This window comes from Podarcis vaucheri, assembly GCF_965113315.1.
Source record: "Podarcis vaucheri genome assembly, chromosome: 15".
In the NCBI taxonomy this organism is placed as follows: Eukaryota; Metazoa; Chordata; class Lepidosauria; order Squamata; family Lacertidae; genus Podarcis; species Podarcis vaucheri.
The window spans coordinates 25,812,776-25,829,185 of record NC_138753.1 but is presented as its reverse complement, the minus strand read 5'-3'; the positions used below and the strand labels follow the sequence as shown (position 1 = coordinate 25,829,185).

General features: G+C 47.0%; 1 protein-coding gene across 1 annotated transcript in view; it reads right to left on the bottom strand.

Annotated features, from left to right (window-relative positions):
* Nucleotides 1–29: 29 nt before the first annotated feature.
* LOC309519348 (uncharacterized protein) overlaps nucleotides 30–16,410 on the bottom strand; it is a gene marked incomplete at its 3' end in the record, with an annotated part of 37,524 nt that continues 21,143 nt past the window's right edge. The window contains exons 11-20 of the mRNA XM_082200181.1: nucleotides 15,670–15,827; nucleotides 15,414–15,554; nucleotides 14,361–14,499; nucleotides 13,810–14,000; nucleotides 11,816–11,941; nucleotides 9,297–9,498; nucleotides 2,832–2,994; nucleotides 1,825–1,939; nucleotides 520–747; nucleotides 30–38 (exon numbers count right to left, since the gene is read on the bottom strand). Of these exons, the coding sequence (XP_082056307.1) occupies nucleotides 30–38; nucleotides 520–747; nucleotides 1,825–1,939; nucleotides 2,832–2,994; nucleotides 9,297–9,498; nucleotides 11,816–11,941; nucleotides 13,810–14,000; nucleotides 14,361–14,499; nucleotides 15,414–15,554; nucleotides 15,670–15,827 (1,472 nt within the window). The remainder of the gene's footprint in view (nucleotides 39–519; nucleotides 748–1,824; nucleotides 1,940–2,831; nucleotides 2,995–9,296; nucleotides 9,499–11,815; nucleotides 11,942–13,809; nucleotides 14,001–14,360; nucleotides 14,500–15,413; nucleotides 15,555–15,669; nucleotides 15,828–16,410) is intronic.

The following is a 16,410-nucleotide window of genomic DNA, read 5'->3' as shown; positions in this document are numbered from 1 at the left end:
TGGACTCGTGCACCTCAACCCCAACTGGGCTAGGCGAGCTGGGTAGCACCGCCAGAGACCTCCTTTCTCACAGGAACAGGTCACAGTGCTGTGGACTCACAGCTCAGAGCTGAGAGCACCGGATTCACTGTCTCAATAATACAGTCATTGCGCAGCAGAGTTTTGCAGAGTCTTGCAGAGTATAAACCACTCAGAGAGCAGCTCTGTAGAATATCTTCCTTTTATTCTGTAACTACAACTATGATACAAAACTATATACAGAGCTGAATATTCTAAGCATAAATCAATGCTACACTGAGAGTCTGCAGCTGCTCTTAGCAGCAATCTTATCTCTAGGATCTCTAACACTCTCACTCTCTCCGATACACTGACTGACTGACTCTCTCTCACACACACAGATATGTTGCTGGGCAGAAAGAAGTAAATAGGCAGGACACGCCTCCTCTGTGGAGAGTCAGCAGAGATCATCAGGAGATGGTCAGGAGATTCTTGGGTATGGGAGGAGTGAAATCTCCTCACTTTTTGCAGGTTGGCACCCAGCGACGCAAGATTCTGCAGGATTTCTTCCAGAGAGAATAAAGCCCCGTCTTTGAGGGTTCTTTCCTCGGGGCTGAGCCCGGCACATTTAATTTCTTCCCAGTGCTGCTGTCTAAGCTCTTCTTCAGCATGCTGGTGATACTCAGCCAGCTCCTTCAGGAGGCTGTCCCAGTCGTTGGCCGCTCCCAAGTTATGCCTTTGTGTTGTTCCCTGGAAATATAGGGATATGGGAAGCACAGGGCAATAAGGTCAATTTCTTGATGCAAAGGGATCAATGAGCACAAAACAGATATTAAAAATGTCAACGTTCGGGTGGCAGTGGAAGAACCTTCTTCAGCCTTTGCTGCTAACCTGGAGAAGTCACTATCGCTCAACAAGACGCCAGTGTGAACTGGTAAATTAGACTTCATCAGGAAATTGGATTTCATGCTTTTAGGTTTCATTAAAGACATCAGGATGTAGGGAGATGCCTTATTCAGGGTCAGGCTGTTGGGGTGGGGGAACCACCAGGGGTTGGGAATAATAATAATAATAATAATAATAATAATAATAATAATAATAATAATTTCTTTATACTCTGCCCATCTGGCTGGGTTTTCCCAGCTGCTCCTAACAGAATATGAGAAATACAATAAAACATCAAACATTAAAAACTTCCCTAAACAGGGCTGCCTTCAGATGTCTTCTAAAAGTCAGGTAGTTGTTTATTTCCTAGACATCTGATGGGAGGGTGCCACTACCAAGAAGGCCCTCTGCCTGGTTCCCCGTAATCTCACTTCTTGTGGGGAGGGAACTGCCAGAAGGCCCTCGGAGCTGGACCTCAGTGTCCTGGCTGAATGATGGGGGAGGAGATGCTCCTTCAGGTATACTGGGCTGAGGCCGTTTAGGGCTTTAAAGGTCAGCACCAACACTTTGAATTGTGCTCAGAAACGAAGCTTTGTCTCTCCAGATCTTGTTGGACTCCCACTCCCATCAGCATGGCCCTTGGTCAAGGATAATAGAAGGTGGAGTCCTACAACATTTAGAGGGCCACAGACTCCCAATCCCCTTTCCAGTCTTTACACTGATTGACAGTTGTTCTCCAGGGTTCTTTTCCAAATCTACCTGGAGATATTGGGGATGGAACCATAGCACCGTTTTTGACTCATGCAACCATTCCAGATAATTGGATGCTGAGCATCAAGACCAATCATCCACCTTCAAAGATCTCATTTACTGGAGGAAACTCCATAGAGCAAATTCTTTCTCTTGCCCATCACCCGGCTCTGTGACAGACAGCTCTCTCACCAGGTCCTTTCTCAGCTTGGAGGATTCGCAAAAGCAAGAGATCATGTTGATTTCCTCAGCCATCAAGGACAGCTCAAGGTGCACCATCTCGCTGGCGTGCTTCTCCAAGAAAATCCTGCCCAAACAACAGCACAGGTGATGTCAGGAGGCGCTGGCAGATTTATTAGCTGCCATGTGAGAAAGAGATGAATTGATTCTCCAGTTGCTGAAAGAATGGGAGGGAGAGGTGGGAGCTGTCATGAGCCCCAAGGGGCTGCTGGGATCAGATGTTGATTGAAAGGCACTGATGCAGGAGGATGAAGGAGCAAAAGGAGGAGGCTGAATGGTGGGAATGTGGACTGGAGGAGGAATGGATCTTCCCTATCTTCCCTGACTTCAGCCACTTTGGAAGAGGGAACATGGGTGCTGGTTCTCCCCCCAATTTTCTGCAGAGAAAAGGGCCTCAGTGGAGGCTGGGGAGGACTTGGAACTTGCCAAGGGGGGAAGCAGAACCTCCTCTGATCATAGAATCATAGAATTGCAGAGTTGGAAGAGACCACTAGGATCATGTACCCCCTGCAGTGCAGGAATCTTTTGCCCAATGCAGGGCTTGAACCCACATCCCTGATATTAAGTCTCATGCTCTACCAATCGAGTAGTCCCAGAGCTTAAGAGCCCTATGATTCTAAACACTGTGAATGCCAAGAAGAAAAAGCATCATAACCACAATCCCGTGAAGAATTAAGACAGAGCACAGAGCTGTAATAACACGGAAGCTCCTTCCCAGCCTTCCCATTGGCTTGAGAAGTGTGTTGACCCCTCCCTAAAAGAAACTGCCTATCCTGTGGCCTTTAAGGAATAAGCTCTCCCTGTTTTGCACAGCTGTTCTGTATCATGCTTGTGCAGAAGAGGGAGAATCTTAGGGTTATGCCAATGGCAAGAGTGTCACTAGAGGGCAGCCCAAGGCCCCCAGCGCCCGGGTGTTTTGTGCTGGGCTTTGGAGCTTGAGGAAAACCCATGCATCTCACCTGGTCTGGATTTCTTGCAACAACTGGGATCTGTTTGGTGTGGACCAAGAAGGTGGCGCAGGCGAGAGAGTTGCCGCAGCAAGAGCCATTTCCTGCCTCGTTTCGGTCCGGAACGCTTCGCCGGCAGCTTCAGACACCTTCAGAGTGCTTCTGGATGAGTAGCCTATAGGAGGAATGAGAGGTGCCAAAGGGATGCTTCTTTTGAAGGCTTATCAAATTCACCGTTTCTCTGGGAGGGGAAGCACTGCGTAGAGCAGGGTGTCTGCAAACAAATGTGGAGCAGCTTGGTAGTGGCATTAAGTGAGACAGCTGCCCTAAGCCAAAGAAGCGACGGCTTTCAGGTCCAAAAAGCTGATATTCTAAAGCACCAGTGAGGACCTTTTCCAACCTGAGGGCCACATTTCCTTCTGAGGGCCACTGGTGGTCGGGGCCAGAGGTAAATTGAGCAGACCAATAAGGGTGAATTTGACCTTGGAACAGTAGGCTGGTTTCCACTTACACTCAAACATTCCTCTCTATCCTCTGTCAAGGCAGCAAGAGTTCAAGCAAGACACATTCCATCTGGGCAAGGAGGAAGAAAAGCAGGGCCAGGAAGGAGTGTGGCCTGGGAAGGAAAGCCCCAAGGGCCACATAGAGAGGCCCAGAGGGCCACCTAGGGTCCCCGGGCCTGAGGACCTATATTTTATCCCTGGTCTAAAGTTGGATAATGGGGATGGAAAAGGCAACTGATAAAGTGGTCCATGGCATGGGCTGAGGGTTAATTAGATTAGCTGGTGAATTAGCTGAGAGGCTGAGGGCCCAATCTGAGGTGGCATTTCTACCTTTGCATAGCTGCTATCTTGAAAAATAAGCCACTAGTACCAATGGTTGTTTCTGCAAATTGCAACCGTGGTGGGGACAAAAGTTTAGAAATCCCTTCCAAACAGGGCCGGCCCTACTATTAGGTAGAGAGAGGGAGAGCTGCTTCAGATATCCAATGCCAGGGGGGTAGCTGCCCCTCAGTCCCTGGAACTAAGCTGCTCTGGGGCCCCTAAGCTGGCCTGGTGCCCCCCAGAAGAGATAGGGTATGTTTTTTCCCATTGCCAGTGGCGAAGCAAGATTCAACAGCCAGGTGCGTTCGGTTCTGTATGTGGAGCCAGTGGAGGAACAACATGCGAGAGGAAATGTGTGGTTTTTACCCTGCCTGCTATTAATTACGTTAATGCAGTTCTGGTAGTTTTTAAATAACCACCAACTATTTGCTGACAAATCTTAAAGGCTTTTGGGATTCTTCCCAGCTTGAACTGTATCCCCCCCACCCCCTAGTCTTCAGTCCAAAGATACGGACAAGTGACAAGACTTTGTACATCGAAAAGAAAGTTTGAGAAACTATGGGGGTTCTATTTTATTGATTTTTAATGGTAGGACATTTAAGGCTGAAGCCAGATCACTGCTGCTTAACAGAAGCCAGAAGCCAGAGCAGGCAGTCTGGACTGGGGAGAAGTTGTGTTTTGTTTGTACGTTAATGGGAAATGACCTAATGTGCACATTTTGAACCAATCTGTGTACCGCAGGAGAATTCAGCTTCAAAATGCCCACTTCTTCAAATGCTGCAATGCAGTTCTAAAAAACAAACCCTGATGCATATATTAGGGGGAAGAGTGCATAAAAATGCACCACAATGAAAACAACATTAAAATGCATTTGCAAAGGGGAATTACTTGCAAAAATGTGTGTGTTACTTAAAATTATATATGAAAAAGTATTTTAAGAGAGACTCATACTAAAATGCTGACTAATTTCCATGAGCGTTGACAAAACAACAACCCATATATTGCTGTGGATATGTGGAGATCTGGATTTAGGAAAGTGAGAAATAAAGTAAAGGAACCCCTGACCATTAGGTCCAGTCGTGACCAACTCTGGGGTTGCAGCGCTCATCTCGCTTTATTGGCCAAGGGAGCCGGTGTACAGCTTCCGGGTCATGTGGCCAGCATGACTAAGCCGCTTCTGGCGAACCAGAGCAGCGCATGGAAACACTGTTTACCTTCCTGCCTTAGCGGTACCTATTTATCTACTTGCACTTTGACGTGCTTTTGAACTGCTAGGTGGGTAGGAGCAGGGACCGAGCAACGGGAGCTCACCCCGTCACGGGGATTCGAACCGCCAACCTTCTGATCAGCAAGCCCTAGGCTCTGATCAGCAAGCCCACAGCGCCACCTGCGTCCCTAAGTGAGAAATAGAAGGAACTGAAATTGACAGATTTCTCTGTTCATACTAGGTAGTCACTTAGTGGGCAGAATTCAAGGCGCATCTGCAGTATCTGAACTAACTTGTGGACCTGCCATGACCCACGGGTGTGGCTGCCTTCCTGACCAAACTGATATTGCATCCCAGACACTTCAGGAGTTGCTTCTAGATGGGAGCTTGGTATTGCAAATTGGATCTTAGCATCATAGAGTTATAGAGTTGGGAAGGACCACTAGGATAATCAAGTCCAACTTCCTGCAATGCAGGAACCTTTTGCCCAATGTGGGGCTCAAACCTACGACCCTGAGATTAATAGTTTAATGCTCTGCTGACTGAGCTAATCAATGCATTGGAAATGGATTTTTAATATATCACATTTTATGTGGGAAACACTTCGGCCTAGCATGGGCATTCGCAAACTTTACTTGGCTGGAGAACTGCCTTGCAAAATTTGGAGTTGTGTGAATTTCCAAGGATGGCTGTGTGTTGACTTCAAAAGTGCAAATCGAGTAGGTTCCCTCTCTAAGTAGCTTAAATAATAAGCAAATGCATGCAAAGTGAACCAAATTCGTCTACATAAGATATGGTAAAAGGCCTGTGCACAATCAACAGGTGCTTGAGGAAGGACTGGATGAAAATAAAAATCTTTAGCATTTTCTGAGTGCAGCTCAGCTCCTGTTTTGGCCTTGTCAGCAGAACCCTAATGCCTGCCTGCCTGCGCATCTTCCCCATCCTGTTCTCCATATTCCCAGCTCTAGCCTAGCACTGTCTGCCAACAACCCCCCCCCCATTTAGATCTATTGTGTAACTAAGAGTCTGGCTGCATCACAATTGATAGATCTGAATTCCCAGGAGAGTGGGGTGGGGGTGGGGAGTAAAAGGGATGCCATTGATTTTCTGTACTTCATCCTCTTGCTGCCAAGTTGAGGACAGAAGGAATCCTGTGCTAACAGACTCTGGGTATGCTGCTGAATTAATTGAGGGGGGAATTAAACTGCAGAGGGAACCAGTTTAGACGCAGAGTGTTTATAGTGCCTTCACATGAAAATCTTGTGGTCAGGGTTTGAATAATGCAAGGGCACATCCGCAGAGACAGATTCTGAACCCGCCCAAACCTGGAAATTAAAAGGGAATAAAATCAGAAATGGCATCTTCAATGCAGAGAGTTTTTGCTCTTTTCCGAGCAATTGTCTCTTTTTTAATTATTGATGCTCATTGTTTTGATAATTTTATGGAAACCACTTTGCAAGGTTCCCCCTGAAAAGTGGTGTATAAAAATAGTTCTCCTAGACAAAACAAATAATTGGGAGTCTGCGCAGCATAGAGACATAAGCACATCAGAAGGAGACAGGCCAGTGGTCCAGTTGTCATAGTGGACACGGGTGGCACTGTGGTCTAAACCACTGAGCCTCTTGGGCTTGCCGATCAGAAGGTCGGCGGTTTGAATCCCCGCAACGGAGTGAGCTCCTGTTGCTCTGTCCCTGCTCCTGCCAACCTAGCAGTTCGAAAGCACGCCAGTGCAAGTAGATAAATAGGTACTGCTGTGGCAGGAAGGTAAACGGTGTTTCCGTGCACTCTGCCTTCCGTCATGGTGTTCTGTTGTGCCAGAAGCAGTTTAGCTCTGCTAGCCACACGACCCAGAAAGCTGTCTGTGAAAAAACACTGGCTCCCTTGGCCTGAAAGCGAGATGAGCGCCACAACCCCTTAGTCGCCTTTGACTGGACTTAACAATCCAGGGGTCCTTTACCTTTACCTTGTCATAGTGGCCAATCAGATTCCTATTATGGGAAGCCCCAAAGCAGACCCTGTGTGCAACAGCATTCCTAATCAGCCCAAACTTTGTAGGGTTATTTTCTAGCAGGCCCCAAAGGCACAATGTTATGTGAAGCGACTGCAGAAACCCCTTTGATGACTCCAACGTGCACTGCTCAGCCATTCCTTTAGCTGCCAGTGGGTGGTGCTGCCACTTCATTTCATTCTGCTCTGTAGGTCCAGCAGGTGGGGAACCTGCAAGCCTCCAAGCATTGTTGGTCAGACTTCAACTCCCGCTAATGTAGCTGATGGTCTGGGGGATGATGGGAGTTGTAGTCCAGCCACATCTGGAGGTACTCACAGGTTCCTCAAAGGAACGGCAGCATCCCCACAGCATTAATGCCCACCCCCAACAGCAGGGTGCTTGGCACATTCATCCTAATGTGTCTTGCAGCTGAATTACTGTGTTACAAGCAGTTTGAAAAGTTTAATTTTTCGAATAAGACTTTGATCTCCTTGCTGCTAAGATTTTTGGTTAGATTTTTTAATTTCGTCTGCTTCTCTGTCGGCTAGTGCTTTTCTTTGAGCTCTGATTCTCTCCTGTTTTGATGTTTCACCATCAGGTGGTTGTTTTTCATTGAGAATTGTCAGATATTTTCATTTTGGAGGGGAAAATGAGGCTAGAAATGGGAACAGTAAACAAATAAAGAAACTAAATCTTCATGACATGGGTTTATGATTCCACTGTTGAATGCTTAATAGGCAAAGACTTTATAAGCAGGCATGAGTATTATATACAGTGGTACCTCGGGTTACATACGCTTCAGGTTACATACGCTTCAGGCTACAGACTCCGCTAACCCAGAAATAGTGCTTCAGGTTAAGAACTTTGCTTCAGGATAAGAACAGAAATCGGGCTCCGGCGGCAGCAGGAGGCCCCATTAGCTAAAGTGGTGCTTCAGGTTAAGAACAGTTTCAGGTTAAGAACGGACCTCCAGAACGAATTAAATACTTAACCCGAGGTACCACTGTACTCGTATAGCTTTCCTTGGGCTTCTACAGGAGATATAATATGCCTTTTCCATTCATCAAGGGCAACAAGACTGAATCTTACTGCAACACTGGCTATGGAGCTGTGCTGCCTAGGCATGGGAAAATATGTCCATTTCTGTTTCTTCCAGTTTGTTATCTCCCCATTCTTCAGTTCTCCACATTTCCTCATCAGTTTGTGATTTATATTTTAAATAAAAACAAAATCCTCACAAAACACCCAGCATTTTAGTGTAAATTTCTTCTAATATACTCTTTTCTTTTCTGCAAAGTCTTTTTCCAGAAAGCATTTTTGTACCAGTGTATGCATTTCAATGCACATTTTGCACTGGTATGTTCATTTTTTTACATGTTTCTTGGCTGGAGACCCACATTGCAAATAAAATGCTACCATGCCGTGGGTGGCTGCAACAACACATGCAGAATTAGTGGAACAATGCATGCACAAGCAGAATGCCTGCTGAAACTCGTGGCCTGAACTTTGCACACTCACTGAGACGCTTTCTTCAGCAGTCGCAGACCAGCAACAAGCAGACATCCTCACTGGGGCACCAGCTCAGAAGAATGAAAGTGGCCTTTTAAGTGATGGTGGGGAATGGCTCAAGAGCAAAAGTGTGATGGCCTGGGATTCGGACTCGGATGCTGAGGGATCCCAGCCTCCACAGGATTCCCTGCCTCCAGAACCAGCTGAGCTGGGGCTGGGGCCTGAGCCTGAAGGGTCCTCACCTGTGCTGGGTCCTCAGGTGCAGGCATCAGCTGAGTCTGCTGTGGCTCCTGAGGTGATGGAGGACCCATTGCCTGCAGGTGCTCCACTCTCAGCCCCGTCAGAGGAAGCTGAGGTTGCCTCTGGGTCCGGTAACCCTCCAGCCTCTCCTGAGCTGCAGAGGCTCAGGGCGGAGAGGTGGGGGGAAATAAGTTCCCGCAGGAGAAGTGCTTGCCTCCAGGCCAGGAGAGGCGAGTCACCTGAGGATCGGGGCCGCCCTATGCCTCGGGGCAGATAAAAGCCAGCCAGCCCCAGTCCCAAGTTGCGGGAGGAACGTTGTTGGTTGCTAGTTCCTGCCTGAAACCTGTCCTGGTTTCCTGCCAGAGCTCCTGACCTTCCCTGGCTCCCTGCTTGCATGCCTGTTCCTGACTTCACCCGACTCCCTGCCCTGCACCCAGCTTCAGCTACTACGGACTGCCTCTGCATTGCAGACCACAGACTGGACTTGGACCTCACCTCTCAGATAACCCACGGGACCAGCACAAAAAGCTTGGGTGGCTGCCATAAGTTCCTCCTAGTATCTGCCACCTGAGGCATCTGCCTCATTATACCTAATGGTAGGGCTGGCCTTGCAACTCAACTGCACTTATTTCGCAGCTCAGAATACGGTTTCATCTCTTGCTCGGTTGAAAGACAAGCATTGCAAAGACCATGGAAACAGCAGACCACACCTTCTCCTGATCCCAGACCCAGAAGCATCTCAGGAGACAAGGGACCCCTTTTGCTCTCCTCCAGAGTCTGAACCACAGACTTGAGGAGCGGGATCAGTTTCCGATTGATGACTTCCCAACTTCCATGGGCAGTGCCGGCCGTGCTGTAGAATTTTGCGCCCGGGTAGTTCAGAAAGCACTGGGATGAACCGGAGAGAAGGTCCTGTGACAGAGAAGAAGATTAACTCTCAGCAAACATTTGCCACTTGAATTTTTCACAGGGTTAAACCCAGCTATAGGAACCAGTAAAAGAAGCAACTCTTTGAGTGGTGAATAATATGAATAAACCCAATCCAGGGAAAACCTTTATTTTTGCAGCATGTGATCATCCTTGGGTTAAGCTTTTAGGAAGCTTCCAGATGACTGAGCATTCATCCTAATTTGTTTGCAGGAAGATCAGACAATATTAGCTGTTTAATGAACATTCATTCTGATTTGTTTGCAAGGAGGCTAAGAACATATGAAGAAAGGTGCTGGCAGGGTCATCAGAACATCTAATCTAGCATCCTGTTCTTACTGCAGCCAACCAGATGCCTGTGAGAAACCCACAAGCCAGACCCAAATGCAGCAACCGGACACATATTGCCTCCAACAGTGGAAGTAGAAAATAGCCACCAGGGCTAGTGGCTACTGAGAACCTTAGGCTCCATAATTTCACCTAATCCTCTTTTAAAGCCATCAAAGTTGGTGGCCATCACTTCCTCCTATGGGAGCAGATTCTATCATTATCTACAGTATGCACTGTGTAAAGAAGTAATTCCTTTTCTCTGTACTGAATCTTCCAGCATTCAACTTCATCCACACCAAGTATAACTGCAGATTCTTCAAGTGTCCCTATTTTCCAGGGACAGTCCTGGATTTACATAAACTGTCCCGGTTTCTGATTTGATCCTGGAATGTCCCACTTTTCCTTAGGATGTCCCTATTTTCATCAGATAATTTTTGGAGAGTATGGAGTTATGCGACCCCCAAGCCATCTGAAGGCAGCCCTGTATAGGGAAGTTTTTTTAATGTTTTATGTTTTATGATATATGTTGGAAGCTGCCCAGAGTGGCTGGGGCAACCCAGTCTGATGGACGGGGTATGATGATGATGATGATGACAACAATAATTTAAATAGGAGGTCCCTATTTTCACCAGAGAAATATTAGTGGGTATGTAACTGTATACATTCCTAACGTGTTGCCTCTTACTTGCCTTTTCTCTGAACTAAATAGGCCCCAGGGCTGTAATCTTTCCTGATACGGGAGTTGTTCCATCCCTTGATCTTCTTAGTTGCCCCTCCCTGAAGCTTTTTTTTTTTTTTAAAAAAAAAATAGCTTTACAGTATCCTTTTTTCAGGGTGAGGCAACCTGAACTTTGTGCAGTATTCAGGTGTGGTTGCACCACAGATTAGAAGACGTTTCATCAAGCAAAGTTTATCCCACACTTTCCAGTTTATTTCCCCATCACTTTTCTTATTGCAAAAAGTTTGATCTTTTGGGAAAGCAGGTTTGTTGTGCAAGAACTCCCGATGCACGTTGTTGTTGTTTTTACTACTACTACTACTAGGTAAAGGTAAAGGTACGCCTGACCTTTAGGTCCAGTTGTGACTGGCTCTGGGGTCGCTTTATTGGCCGAGGCAGCCAGCGTATAGCTTCTGGGTCGTGTGGCCAGCATGACTAAGCTGCTTCTGGTGAACCAGAGTAGCGCACGGAAACGCTGTTTAGCTTCCCGCCGGAGTGGTACCTATTTATCTACTTACACTTTGATGTGCTTTTGAACTGCTAGGTTGGCAGGAGCTGGGACCAAGCAATGGGAGCTCATCCCGCCAAGGGGATTCGAACCGCGACCCTCTGATCAGCAAGTCCTAGGCTCTGTGGTTTAACCCACAGCGCCACCCGGGTCCCTTGTTACTACTACTACTACTAATATATTTATTTATATCCCACCTTTTCACTAGTCAAAACTCAATGCAGCTTACAAATAAAAATAAGTATTGCTTAAAACATAGAAAATCAACCATTAAAAATAGATTAAACATTGATAGAATTACGCGCACACACACAAACACAAATACACATACGAAATCTATTAAAACCATACCAATAATTACAATAAAAACAGCATGACACGAGCCCTTTCATTAAAAGCAGTCCATTCCCAAAAACCTACTGGAACAAAAAAGTCTTCACCTGCCAGTGGAACGACAACAAGGAGGGAGCCAGTCTAGCTTCTATAGGGAGGGATTCCAAAGTCGGAGCAGCCACTGAGAAGGCCCAAGTGAGCCTATGAGGGAGTCAGGACCAAGAGAAGGGCTTCCCCTGAAGATCTCATAACCCAGGCAGGTGCATATGAGGGAATAAGGTCTTTCAGATAGCTTGGACCTAAGCTGTGCCACCTATGATTGAATCCCACCCCAAAATGGTGACAGTCCCATAGACATACCTGGTAGTAAGTTGGTTTTCAATTTGCTACCTATGTTCACAAGAACGGCATACCTTTGTCTGTAGGGCCAGCGTATCTGATAATATTCGGAAATATTCCAGCCTGCAGTGGGCACTCTCCATGCCGGTCTGCTGCTTTGCAATGTGTTCCTGGAATCCAGCCACAAGATGCAATGTGATCTGGAAGAAGGCGGAGAAGTGGGGATGATCTCAACCCCTTCTTCCCATTCCCACCATCTTGCTTAAGAGCAGCATTAAGCATCAAGAAATGTGACTGCCAAGATTTTTGTGTTGCAAAATGTTAACATGAAGCATGCGGCAAAATGTTCCCAGAAAATTTGGGACCCATCTTTTGGTGGCCACATATATGATGCACAACCATTTGTTTTTGTATCATTGTTTTTGAGCTTGAACATGGCTAACTCCAGTCCATTGCTTTTGCTGTGTCTGCTCTGAGTAGAACTTAGTTGGAGACAATCCCATGCTTGGTTGCTCATTACCTGCTTTCCTATCATGGGCTACTTTAGACATTATTGTTATGTGCCATCCACAATCTCTGCTAAGTATTAGCAAGATTCCAGGAGGTTCCAGGCACTTACCCAAGTTGTGTTTCCTTCTTGAAAATTAGGCACAGTAGAGACTGCAGTGTCTTTGAGATATATGGTTTTATTTACACATATAGACACTGATGGAGGGAGTGCAGTATATTACACCTCAAGAGTGCCTCCTGTTTCTTCTCCCATAACTTTATCAAGCTTGGGTCCTGAGCAGAGGACAGCCATGCTCCCTGGTCTCTGGGTACAACCCTGTTCTGCCTACTTCCTGCTGCTTCTCCCCCCCCCAAACCTTGCCAAAATGCAACTTCCCCTTCTGTCTCCATTATCTCCCACTGTAACCCTGGCAACCCCCCTCTCTGTGCCCAGCAGAGTCTTCTGCTTCATCAGTGACTTGCACTGACGGGTTAATGACTGGTCAATTCAGCCTTTGTTCCTTAATGGCTTATCCCTAGCTAGCGCCCACACACTCTGGCACGCAAAACCTATAACACTATTATGATAATTCAGGGTTTCAAACAGAAATGCAAAGGACAGGCAAAAAAGTGTTACCCATATATGTCATACATTTAAAGCACATTCAGATACATTGCTTCCCCCAAAGAATTCTGGGAATTGGAGTTTACTCACTACAGACCGGATGTCAGGGAACTGCCATCAACTCAGAGGCAAGAGATGGAAGGGCAGTTGTGTTATAGGCAGCCTCTGAAAATCTTGTGAAGCACTTCCTCCTCTGGCGAGGAGGTAAGCCCCACCTCCAGTGGAGAAGAGGCGCAGGGACTAGGGGATGCTAGGGAGAGCCTCAACACCAAGCCTGAGCAAACCGGAGAGGCAGGAAGTATGCCACTGCCAGCGCCCATTCTGCGCAGTAGGCTTCGGTGCAGGGAGGGAAGGAAAAGGCTGGGGGTGACGCGACTTTTATGCTGGGGGAGGTACAAAGACCGACCACTCCCAGATTCTGCTAGCGATTGAGCCAGACATGAACTTACGATGCTCTTCACTGTAAATAGTTTGCACCAAGAATAAAGCCTGGAAAAGACAGGTCAGAGTCTTGCCTGTTTACTCTCGAGCAACCACACCACCACCTGACACCTGCAATTCCAGCACCCTTCGCCAACCATAGTTCCCAGAAATCTTTGAGGGTGTGTGAAGAAGGGACCCCATTGAAGAAAAGGAAAGAGGTACCCAGCCTCTGCTTGATGATTTGCTTCATTTTCTGACTTGCCTTATGCTAATCTCTCATCACCACAAGCCAACTTGAAAGCCACATTATCGCCTCACTCACATGCTAGAGCAAGAAGGCTCTTTAAATTGCTCTGGCACTCCAACAGATGCTGTGATCACCTCTTCTCTAATAAAAGTACTGGAGTTGTACCTCCCCTGCATTCCTTCCCGCACTGTACCACCGAAAACAGATAAATCAGGGTTTTTAATGTACAGTACATCAAAGCCAGATCATGGCAGATCATGTTGGGGAACAGGTGGTGATCTCACCTTTCTGGATTTCTCTCTAATGGCCTCTTCCATGTGCAAGCCTCTGCTCCACTGCCGTTCTGCTTCCTTCAACTGCATCTGGATCCGTCCTTCTTCTAGCTGCATCCTCCGGACGAACTGAACCAATTTCTCCAGCATCTTCCTGAGCAAAAGCCGAACTCTGGCTTCCTGGTCTCTCTCGTCCTTGTCAACTGGAGTCACCAAAACACAATCGTCTCAACGAGTAACACTGTTAGAAGCTCAGCAAGGACATTTTACAGAAGAGCTTGATGCAACAGCGCTACTCTAGGGCACAGCTGGGGAAATTGAGGCCCAGGGGATTGTGAGGTGGGGGGTTGAATGGGGTGGGAAGGGGGCCCACTGCAACCAACCAACCAACCAACCAACAACAAACAGTGGAGAAAATTCTGCAAATGTGTCTTTTTCTAAGGGGGCGAGGAAAGGAAACATCTCAGATATTTTCCAAGGGAACTGTCTTGTGAGAAACTTCAGCTCAGCTGTAGTTCAAGACAGCCACACAAACACGACAGCCAGAAGCTGTGCCTCCATACCTCTCATCCTCAGAGACTGTTCTGTGTCCCACACCATGTTCTGATCTCTGCTAGCTCTCCTTTGAGTTTCCTGGGCAGAGGATTCTTCCAGTAGGTGATAGATCTCATCAGCAGGTCTTAATTTGATCCTATACCTTAACTGCAAGGGGGAGGGGAGATAAAGAGAATTAAGCTAAAATATGCTTTGCATGCAGAAAGTCATCCCGATTCATCTCCAGGTAGGGCTGGGAAAGACTGCCTCCTCCAGAGCCACTGCCAGTCAGTGCAGGAAATACTGGACTGGATGTAACCGTTATTGGACTCAGTATAAGGTGGTTTCCTATATTCGTGTTTCATTCAGCCCTTTATGCAGAATCTTAAGGCCTGGGATCTTTAGTTGAAGAGGTACTCTTGGTTGCTCTAACACCCACAAAAGACTAAGTTCCCTCATGTCCAGGATTTTCCCCAAGCAATCGGACACTGTGACTGTGAGTCACTAATCTCTCCTGTGCCCTTTTCATGCCTCTTCTAGTTCTGGAAGACAAGGGCGGGGGGAGCTTGTCGCAGCAGGAGAGGGAGATATCTGTGACTCTTCCCCAGCCTTACTCATCTCTGCCCCTTGGCCTCTCTACTCTCCTGCTTCAGCTTCTTCCTCTGATTCTGAACTTCGCTCTATCACAGACTCTCCCTGCTCACTAAACCCTGTTACCCCTTTAGTTTCCGATACTTGCTCTTCCCAGTCTTCTCCCTCTGACCACTCAGCGTTGTCCCACCGCTACTCCCCGGGCCCTGAGCCTCCTCCCTTGGGGATTTCCCAGCTCGTTCCTTCCTACATTCCTCTGTGTCCAACTAGTCCATGACAATAATGCTGAGCTTGATGGATTAGTGGCCTGAGTTGCTCTAAGGCAGCTTCCTAGCTATAGGTGGGGAGAATCTGTCTTAACAAGGACATGATGGTCTATTGAAGTACTGCTACTCCAGCCCAGGGGAATAAGCCCAGCATGCATACAGGGCAGAGGGCCAGGGAACTCTTCTAATTTCACAGCAGGTGTTGCAGGTAAAGCCAACATGCACCTTTTTCATTTTCCCCTCCTTGGCTGCATCCAAGACATCCAGACATATAAAATCCAGCTCTTTAAAGAGCTCCTCTTCTTTTGCCCGCTGGCAGTGCCAGTATGCTTGCTTGGCATTTATTTCCTTCTCCAAAGCAGCCAGCTGTAAAAACAAAGACTTCCCATAACAGGCTGCAAGCATCCGAAAGGAGTTTGACAAATAACAAACCCCCTTCCCCCTCCTCTTAAAAATAATAATAACTTGGAATGGGAGTTACCAGTTCTGGGTCTGGATTTCCTCTTGGTAAGTTTCCCAGGGACTGGACCACAGGAATGACAGCATTTGTCCAAGGGTTGATTTGAGCCCCAATGACTGGACCAGTCTCGCCTGTTATGGGATCCACAGTTCTGAAGCCAACAGCGAGTGGAACAAGACCTGCAAGGAGTCAGAGCCAAACTATCAAGCCTAAGTGGGTATGAATGTGAGTTTTTATGAGCACGAAGTCAGAAAACTCTGAAGCATGATTAAACCCATACCATTGTGAGAAGCGTATTTTTTGTGTTGTTGCTTTTTGCAGCGGGCTGCTACATCCTTAATGTTTCTGGATTCTATCCCATTCATTCTAGACCATGATTTGAACCACAAAGGGCTTCATTATGGGACCACAGTCTCCACTCATTCCACAGTCCCCACTAGATAACTGCATATATATTTCCTACTTAACAGAAGAACATAAGAGTCCTGCTTCATCAGGCCAAAGACCTATCTAAACTCAGCATCCTATCCTTCCCGAAAGCTTCTGGAAAGCCTGCAAATAGGATCCAAATTCAACTTGGGATTCCCAGCATCCTGTCTCAAGCAGTGGAGGGTGAACATAGCCATTGGGGCTAGTAGTCACTGACAGCTGTATCTGCCATGCATTTGTCGAATCCTCTTTTAAAGCCTTCCAGTTTGGTGGCCATGGGTATATCTTGTGGGATTCCATAGTCTACTGCTACAATGCATGAAAAAAAGCATT